The sequence below is a fragment of the Tupaia chinensis genome, unplaced genomic scaffold, assembly GCF_000334495.1.
Source record: "Tupaia chinensis unplaced genomic scaffold, TupChi_1.0 Scaffold146740_1, whole genome shotgun sequence".
Taxonomy (NCBI): domain Eukaryota; kingdom Metazoa; phylum Chordata; class Mammalia; order Scandentia; family Tupaiidae; genus Tupaia; species Tupaia belangeri.
The window spans coordinates 176,377-185,496 of record NW_006206595.1 but is presented as its reverse complement, the minus strand read 5'-3'; the positions used below and the strand labels follow the sequence as shown (position 1 = coordinate 185,496).

General features: G+C 46.6%; 1 protein-coding gene and 1 pseudogene across 1 annotated transcript in view; one reads left to right on the top strand and one right to left on the bottom strand.

Moving 5' to 3' along the window:
* The window catches only part of ESPL1 (extra spindle pole bodies like 1, separase), a 31,839-nt gene extending 27,178 nt beyond the window's left edge, over positions 1–4,661 (bottom strand). Inside the window, exons 1-5 of the mRNA XM_027768520.1 lie at positions 4,505–4,661; positions 4,139–4,235; positions 2,916–3,977; positions 2,536–2,640; positions 2,264–2,384 (exon numbers count right to left, since the gene is read on the bottom strand). Of these exons, the coding sequence (XP_027624321.1) occupies positions 2,264–2,384; positions 2,536–2,640; positions 2,916–3,977; positions 4,139–4,219 (1,369 nt within the window). The 5' untranslated portion in view covers positions 4,220–4,235; positions 4,505–4,661. The remainder of the gene's footprint in view (positions 1–2,263; positions 2,385–2,535; positions 2,641–2,915; positions 3,978–4,138; positions 4,236–4,504) is intronic.
* A 2,557-nt stretch (positions 4,662–7,218) lies between these two features.
* LOC106733966 (60S ribosomal protein L24 pseudogene) lies at positions 7,219–7,689 on the top strand (annotated as a pseudogene).
* Positions 7,690–9,120: the final 1,431 nt, after the last annotated feature.

Sequence of the window (9,120 nt, the reverse complement as noted above, 5' to 3'; positions counted from 1 at the left end):
GTGTGGTTTTCAAGCCACCAGGTCTAGGACTTGAACTGTGGTCGTGTGGAAGTCCAGCGCCCTTAACCACCACACCACCTGCCGGCCCCCCTTCTTAAAAATATTTTAATATAGGGAAGCTGGTAGGTGGCATGGGGGCAGGGCTGCAAGACTCCCACATGGTTGATTGTGGTTTGAGTCCTGGACCTTGTGGCTTGCTTTCTCACCTTCCCTCTCTCTGGTCAAATTAAGTAATAATAGTAATAATAAATTAAGTAAAAAAAGTCTTAAAAACTATTTAAATAAAGGACCGATCCAAAGTGCAGTGGTTAAGCCCTGTGTGTGGGGAGATGGATCCTACACAGCTGACTATGGTTGGAGTCCTGGGCCCCAGCAGTTTGAAAAACACTTCACACACATGTGCATACATGCCCCAAATCCTGATGGGATGAAGAAATGGAGGAAAAAGGACTGTGGCATGACCATGCCTCTTTGCAGGGCGCTTTCTCTGTCTTTCTCTCTCTGGTGAGTACATGTGCCTTCTGGGAATTAAATAAATAAATACATACATACATACATACATATATTTAGTATTAAATATATATATTTAAGTATACTGAAGGGCAGCCCTTTAGTGCAGCAGTTAGGTGCTACGCATAGGGAACCAGATTCCACATGGCCAACCACAGTTCTAACCCCATCCACAGTGGCTTGAGAAACACACCAGACGCATATGCATATACCCCCAAATCCTGACAGGAAAGACAAATAGAGGAAAGCAGATTGCGTTGCGACCATGCCCCATTGAGGGGTGTTTTGTCTATCTCCCTCTTTCTGACAAATTCATGTGTCCTCTAGCAATGCCAGCTAAAAAAATTTTTTTTAAAGTTTTTTGCCATAGGGTGCATTTGCTTGCAGGAGAGACACACAGAGAGAGAGAGAGAGAGAGAGAGAGAGAGAGAAATCACTCTCAAGAGGGGACGGCATGACCAGCAGTTAGCGTAATGGCTATGTCGCTAGACGCCCACGTAGTTGACCGCGGTTCGCATCCCAGACCCGGTGGCTTAAAACTCACGCCGGGCACATGTGCGTGCGTGCCCAAGATCCCAAGAGGAGAATGGAGGAGAAGGGATTGCGGCGTGACCATCCCCCATGGGGGGTGATTTCTTGCTTTCTGTCTCTCTGTCTCTCTCTCTGTCTGTCTGGCGAGTGCACACGCCCTATCGCGAAAACCTCTCAAAAAAAAAAAAAAAAGTTCCCATGAAACAAATACCAAATCAATAAGAAAGTCGATGAGAAAAAACATAGTGTCCTCTGTTATAAGTTAGCCTCATCACTTTCTACTGGTATTAAACGTAGAGCAACAGCCAGGGCCCTCTTGGCTCAGGAAGCAGATGTCCAGGTTGGAAAATGTTTGGGACCAGACGTGTTTTAGATTTCAGATTGGGTGTGGGGGGGATTTCAGATTATTTTTACATACATAATGAGATATCTTTGGGATGGGACCCAAGTCTAAACATAAAATTAATTTATGTTTCATACATACCTTATACACACAGACTTAAGGTAATTTTATATATTTTGATATCTCAAGTGTTTTGATTACAACCTACCACATGACACCAAGTGTGGAATTTTCCACTTGTGGCATCCCATTCGTGCTCAAAGTTTTCAGATTTTGAAACATTTTGGATTTCATATGCTCCGATTAGGGAACTTCAAGCGACACTTAAAAACATCTTTTGGGGGCCAGCAAGTGGTGTGGTGGTTAAGGGCACTGGACTCCCACATGGCAAACCGCAGTTCAAGTCCTGAACTCGAAGGCTGCTTTCTCACTTTCCCTCTCTCTCTCACTCTGTCCCTTTCTGGAAGGAAGGAAGGAAGCGAAGGGAAGGGGAGGGGAGGGGCAAGGAAGGAAAGGGAGGGAAGGGACTACGTTGCTGGACTCTCATGCAGTTGGGCAGTTTGAGTCCTGGATCTGGTGGCTTAAACTCAGGCCGGGAGCATGTGTGTGAGTGCCCAAGATCCTGAGAGGAGAATGGAAAAGAAGGGATTGTGGTGTGGCCATCCCCCCCGGGGGGTGATTTCTCACCTTCTGTCTCTCTATCTCTGTCTGTCTTTCTGGTGAGCATGCACACCCTATAGCAAAAACCTCTCTCAAAAAAAAACTTTTGCTGCCCCTTAAGCCATAAGAAGCCCCCACAGTCATCAAAACCATCTAGCAAGTGCCTAATAAGTGGTAACCCTTCCAAAAATCCCTATATCTGGGCCCCAGGGTACTCACCAGTCATCCCTAGGTAGTCAGTCAGCTCTCGGCCTGACAGGCCCTCTAAGGCCTCCAGCATCCAGACAACAGTAGACTTGCAACTCTCCACTAGTTGGGCCAGGTCAGTTAAATCAGTTACCTGAGGAACAAGAAAGGGTTGAGGCTACGTGGAGTTATGCTGGCTCCAAGGTGACCTCCACCCCACCCCACATCCAAAGCCACCTCAAAACTCTACGGAGCAATTCCAGACCCTAGGACCTTGTTCAGGTTCCTTGACTCCCAGATGGTACCTGACAGCCTTGGGCAAAGTCATAAACCACCACAGTGTAGAGGTGAAGTCCCTGAAAGTACCCCTGGAGCAAAGACTGCTGCTGCTTGGAGAAATCCCCACGGACCTGAGGAAGGAAGCGGGTAGGTGAGTCACAGAGAGAAACAACGAGCTCCAAGCCAAAGACTGGCCCCAATTCTGGAGAGTGACAGAGCCCAGGGAGAAGGAAGAACAGGAGCTGCTGCCTTCTCAGGATAGACCAGCCTGCTTGCTGGCTGGCCAGGCAGGCCAGAGAGCAGCTTACCAAGGAGGGAGCCAGGGCTTCCAGATCTTGCCAAAGACCTGGGCTGGTAGTGAGTCCACAGAACCACATCCCCTCCCTACCTTTAGTCCTTAACTCACACCATCATCCCGCAGCTGCTGGATAAGAGAGAAGTACCCTCGAAGGAAAGCAAAGAGGCTCAGAATAGCATTAAGCCCATAGCGCCTCTTGATGCCTCGATCCAGGCCTGAGAGGAAGAACTGGCAGCAGTCATACAATGCCCGAAGTGGGGGTGATGGTGCCTCCATACTGCTGTTCAGGACAGCTGATGCTTTGATCAGAAGTTTGGCCACTGCCTGGGGTCTTTCCTCCCCAGTCTGCTGCAGCTCAACCCCCAGCTGGCATAGCTTAAGGCTGGGGGCTAGACTGGTGTTCCTTAGATAAACATGAGCCTTCTCCACTGTGCTGGTGGCTTTGTTGAGGTGGTGTCTCCAACAGAGGTGACGGCAGTGTTCCAAGGTGAGCTCCAAGAGGCAGAGGGCCTTCTGTGGAGAAAGAGGTTCAGGAGAGCCCACTCCCTCACCCACCAAGGCTCTGATCACATGTCTGGAGAGCAGATCATCTAGGAAATCAGCATCTGCTTCACTCAGACTATGCCCACCGGCATCAAATAGCTGATGGGCAGCTACCACTCGACAGGCTGTTGGAGAAGCAAAGTGAGGAATCTCACAAGGGGTACTTCCATCCTCCAAAAGTACTAAGAAGCTCAAGGCCTTTAGCCGAGCTGAGACTGCAGCTCGCCGCTCCATCAGGGCTTCTGCGCCCTTCCAAAGCAGAGAAAAGCTGCCCCGAGCAACAGCGTCATAGTCCTGGGGGGCAGCTTGGCGAGAGCACTGCATCAAACAGGCATGGAGGGGCTGAGCAAGGTGGAACATGGCCTCTGGGCTTCCCTGCCCAGCAACGTTCCGCAGCAGGATGAAGAGAATTCGTTCTAGGTAGAGGGGAGGGCGCTGGGGGGTGGACAGCAAGTAGCCATCACAGGCCAGCTTTGCCAGCTCCAGCAGGCTCTCTAGGTGTCCAGGGCAATCTAGCTTGGCAGTCAGCTGCTGGTTGCAAGCCCTCAGGATGGCATCACAAGCTTGTCTCTTCTCAGCATCAGATCGGCAGCTGGGTAAACCAGCTGAAGGCCTGGACAGGAACTCCTAGGAGAAAAAGAGAGAAAGGGATGGAAAAGAACTAGATAGAAATAGGGTGGCTCAGGAGAGGGTCCCCTAATTATCTAGTTCTTTAAAGTATGGCAAAACACAAATGAAACCGCTCAGCCTGTAAAGCCAGGTGTATCCCCAGCCAGACTGCACTTCACCTTCAAATCAGGCAGCAACTCTTTCGTCTCTTTTTGGCTGCTTAGCAGAGTCCCAAAGTTGAGTCCTTTGAAGTTCCTCATGGTGCCAGAGAACTACCTGAAAGAGAAGGATTAGGGAAGGTGGAGAACATTCGTAATGCAGCTACCTGGAGGAAGGAAGGGCTTGAGGTCGTGGAAGAAGGCAAAGAATCCCATCAGAAACCTTACCGGGAAAAAACGCATGCCAGGACGCCGGGCTCCCTTTATAAACTGACGTTTCAGCTCTTCCCTCCTCCTGGCAGATCCCTGTCCTCACTACCTCACCACTCCGCCACCCCCCACCCTCAAGCGTCCACCGAGCTCTTCGGGGGCCCTAAGGTCTCTGACCTTCCCTCGCAGAGTCGCCTCCAGCCTTTCGCTCAAGTCAGCGCAAGACACTCGGTTCTCCTCGGTGCGTACACACGCTCATGAGTCCCTCTCGGCCCTAACTTCCCAGACGTCGCCTTCCTTCCCAGGTTCGGGACTTACCCGCCAGACTGAGTACTCCACAAGGCTCCAAAAGATAACCTTCGTTTTCCGCGCCAGCCCCTCCTTTCAAATATTACCAGCGGCCAATCAGCGAGAGCTGCGTAACGCCGGCGGGCCGCGCGGCGCGCTGGGAGTTGTAGTTTACCGCCGCTCGATGGCATCACGTGTCGCCAGGCTCCAGCGTCCTGTTGCTCTGGATGTTAAGGGCTTTTGAGGGCTTAGGTTTCCCCACTTTTCCCGGCGGTGGCTGAATTCCTCATTACCCTAAGCCCAGTAGCTATGAGGAAGATCGCCCCTCCCACCCCACCCCCGCCTTCTCTTCATCTACTGAGCTCAGACAGTCTAACTCTGAAAAGAGAAGAATTAGACTAGATGGTGAAAAACTTGGAAACATCCAATTTGGGCTACTAGGAAGAAAGAGCGTAAGCTTCTATGGAATTCATAGAAGTATAGTTTCTTGGGGACACTGATGAGTCTTTTGGCCACCTCCAGCTCTGTCATTGCCTTCTAGGCTGGCTGCTTCCATCAGCTGTATGAGGACAGTATCTATTAATAGTAGAAGGTGAGGGAGGAAGAACTAGGAAAATGTGTTCATTCTCTGGGTTATCTGACAATCTTTAATGGCTTATGTTTGGAAAGTACTATCAATACTTTCCTCAAACATGCAGATTCAGCTGACCCTGTTTCTCTTTCCTTCCTACAGCAAAGAATTCAATTCAAAATTGCTCATCCGGTTAGTTTTTCTCTGATAAACTCTGCTGGATTGCTCATGCTTCATCATCATGGCGCTCTTTTTACTTTTTTTAGTTTGCTATACAGTGTATGCACATGCCAGGAAGAGGGGAAAAAATAGAGAGAGGGAGAGAGCACTGCCTGAGGAGATTGCCACAATCCCTTCTCCATTCTCCGGCCACACTGTAATCCCTTCTCCATTCTCCCCTCCTTATTTTGGGCTGCACACACATGCCCAGTGTGTTTCTCAAGCTGCCTGGTTGAGAAACATGGTTGGCCAACACATAGTTAGCCATGTGGGAGCCACCCGGCTTAACCACCACACCACCGGCTGACCCCATAGAGCTCTTTTAGGAGCTGAGACTCTACCAGGGAGCACTGCTAGATCCTTTTATTTTTTTTTAGAATTATTTATTTGTAGGCAGTTAGTATGGTGGTTAAAGGTGCTGGACTCTCACATGGCAAACCACAATTCAAGTCCTGGACCTGGTAGCTTGCTTTCTCACTTTCTCTCTCTGTCTCTCTAATCAAACTGGAAAATAATAATAATAAATAAAATGATTCTTTAAAAAAATAAATTACTTATTGGCAGTAATTCTACAATTTTTCAAAATAATTATGTATTTATTTCCATTTGTTACTATAATTTTTTAATTTGACCAGACAGGGACAGAGACAGAGAAAGGGAAAGTGAGAAAGCAAGCCGCCAGATCCGGGACCCAAACCGCAGTCAGCCATGTGGGAACCCAGTGTCTTTTACCACTACACCACCTTCTGATCCCTATTGACAGTAATTCTAATTAAAAATTATTTATTGGCGGGACCAGCAGCTGGCATGGTGGTTAAGGTGCTGGACACTCCCACATGGCCGACCAGGGTTCGAGTCCTGAATCTGGTGGCTTGCTTTCTCGCTTCCTCTCTCTCTCACTCTCAACGTCTGTCTCTCTCTGGTCAAATTAAAAAAAAAAAAAAAGAATGAATAAATAAAATAATTATTTTTTAAAAATTATTTAGTGGCTGCTGGGCCATGAGGGAGTCCAGTGCCCTTAACCATCACACCACCTGTCGGCCTCCAGAGATGTAATTTAAAAAAATTATTTAACACAAGCTAAATCAGTCTTGGTATAAGTTTGATTAAATCTGGGGATTTTAAATCAGACTACAGATTAGTTTAGAATATTTAGCAATTCTCAATCATTATAGACAAATGCATATCATTTGAATAGAAATATTGATCACTAAGGGACCAGCAGATGGCATAATGGTTACATCACTGGACTCCCACATAGTCGACCACGGTTCAAGTTCTGGACCCAGCAGCTTAAAATTCACACAAGGTGAATGTGTGTGGGTGCCCAAAATCCCAAGAAGAGAATGGAGGATAAAGGATGGTGGCACGGCCATACCCCTGGGGGATGATTTTTCACTTTCTGTCTCTCTCTCTCTCCAGTGACCGTATGTACCCTATGGTAAAAAAAATCACTCTATTTAAAAAAAAAAAAAAAAAGAAGAAATATTGCTGATTAAGCAAATAATTTGGTGCTGTGTTACTTTTAAAAGCAAAGTGAAGACAGCTGTTGCTCTCAAGGAGCCTATAGGCTAGTGGGAGACAAACTAGTAATTAAACTATGTAATAGGGCCTTCCTGTGGCATGGTGGTTAAAGGCACCGGGTTCCCACATGGTCAGCTGGGGTTCAAGTCCCAGACCTGACAGCTTGCTTTCTTGCTTTCCCTTTTTCTCTCTGTCTCTGTCTGGTCAGATTAAAATAATAATAAATGTAATTAAATTTTTAAAAGTATGTAATAAATGTGACCTTTCCTCTTCCCCTGGAGCCACCACCATGAAGGTCAAACTGTGCAGTTTCAGCAGGTACATGATCTATCCCGGTCATGGGAGGCACTATGTCAGGATCAACAGGAATTTTCCAGTTTTTTAATACAAAATGTGAGTCAGCCTTCCTTTCCAAGAGGAATCCTCAGCAGATAAACTAGACTGTTCTCTACAGAAGAATGCACAAAAAGGGATAGTCAGAAGAAATTCAAAAGAAAAGGACCTGCTGTGCAGTCAGATTCCAGGGGGCTATCACTAGTGCGACTCTTGCTGATATCATGGCCAAGAGGGACCAAAAACCGAAGTTAGCAAGGCTCAGTGAGAACAAGCTATCAAGAATGCCAAGGAAGTAAAAAAGGCTAAGCAAGCATCTAAAAAGACAGCAATGGCTGCTGCTAAGGCTCCCACAAAGGCAGCACCTAAGCAAAAGATTGTAAAGCCTGTGAAGGTTTCTGCTCCCAGAGTTGGGGGAAAATGCTAATTTAGCAGATCAGGATTTTCTTAAGAATTTATTTTATTAATTATCATTATTACTTAATTTTATTAATTATCATTATTATCATCATTTTAAAATTTGACCACAGAGCAACAGAGAGAGGAAAAGTGAGAAAGCAAGCTGCCAAGTCCAGGACTCGAACCATGGTTCACCATGTGGGAGTCCAACACCTTAACCACTATGCCACTTGTCGGCCCCAGCAGGTCAGATTTTAAAATAAAGGTCTAACTATAAAAAAATGTAATAAATGTTATGATGGAATTAGCATAGGGACTTAGTGGGAGGAAAGGCTCTTCAAGGTACAGACAACTGACCCAGCTACTTGGAACCTGATATTTAATGGTGAATTTACTCATGATCTTGACTTTAAAAAGTTGACCTAGATATGTATGTAATATCACTGGTAACACTTATATTTCACAAATTAAAAACTAATTTGTATGATAAAAAAATATTTATTTAGTTTTGAGAGCTTTTTGCTTTAGGGAGCATGTGCTTGCTGGAAAGACAGAGACAGAAAGCAAGAGATCACCTCCAGGCAGGATGGCCATGCTACAATCCTTTCTCCTTCAGTCCTCTCTCAGGATTTTGGGCATGCGTTTGGCATGAATTCCAAGCTGCCAGGTCCAGGACTTAAACCTTGGGAGTCCGGGACCTTAACTACCATACCACCTGCTGACCCCAGGAAGCCTATTGTTTAAGAAAAAAGAAAGGGAGTGAGGGGAAGAAGAAAAGAACAAATAATAACATCTCTAAAGAATCTCAGTGTTAGAATAGTAATGCGTGTTTTTGTTTGTTTGTTTTATTTTTTTAGAGAGGCATTTTGCTATAGGGTGTGTGTGCTCTCTGGAGAGACAGAAACCAAGAAATCACCCACTGGGGCATGGCCACACCACAATCCCTTCTCCGCCATTCTCCTCTCAGGATTTTGGGTATGCATTCATGCATGCACCTAGAGTGAGTTTTAAGCTGCCAGGTCCAGAAATCAAACCAGGATCTCCTCTCAGGATTTTGGGTATGCATTCATGCATGCACCTAGAGTGAGTTTTAAGCTGCCAGGTCCAGAAATCAAACCAGGATCTACTACGTGGGAGTCCAATGACATAACCATTACACCATCTGCTGGTCCCTTCTTTTGCTTTTTTAGGTTTTTGCCATAGGGTGTGTCTGCTTGCCAGGGAGAGACAGAGAGAGAAAGTGAGAAATTACCTCCCAAGGGGATGGCCACGAGAAGTTTTTTCTACAGGGTACATGTGCTCACCAGAAGGACAGAGAGAGACAGAGAGACAGAAAGTGAGAAACCACCCCCAAGGGGGGATGGCCATACTGCAATCCCTTCCTTCTCCTCCACTCTCCTCTCAGGATCTTGGGCACACACACCTGGTGTGAGTTTAAGCCACCAGATCCGGGATTCAA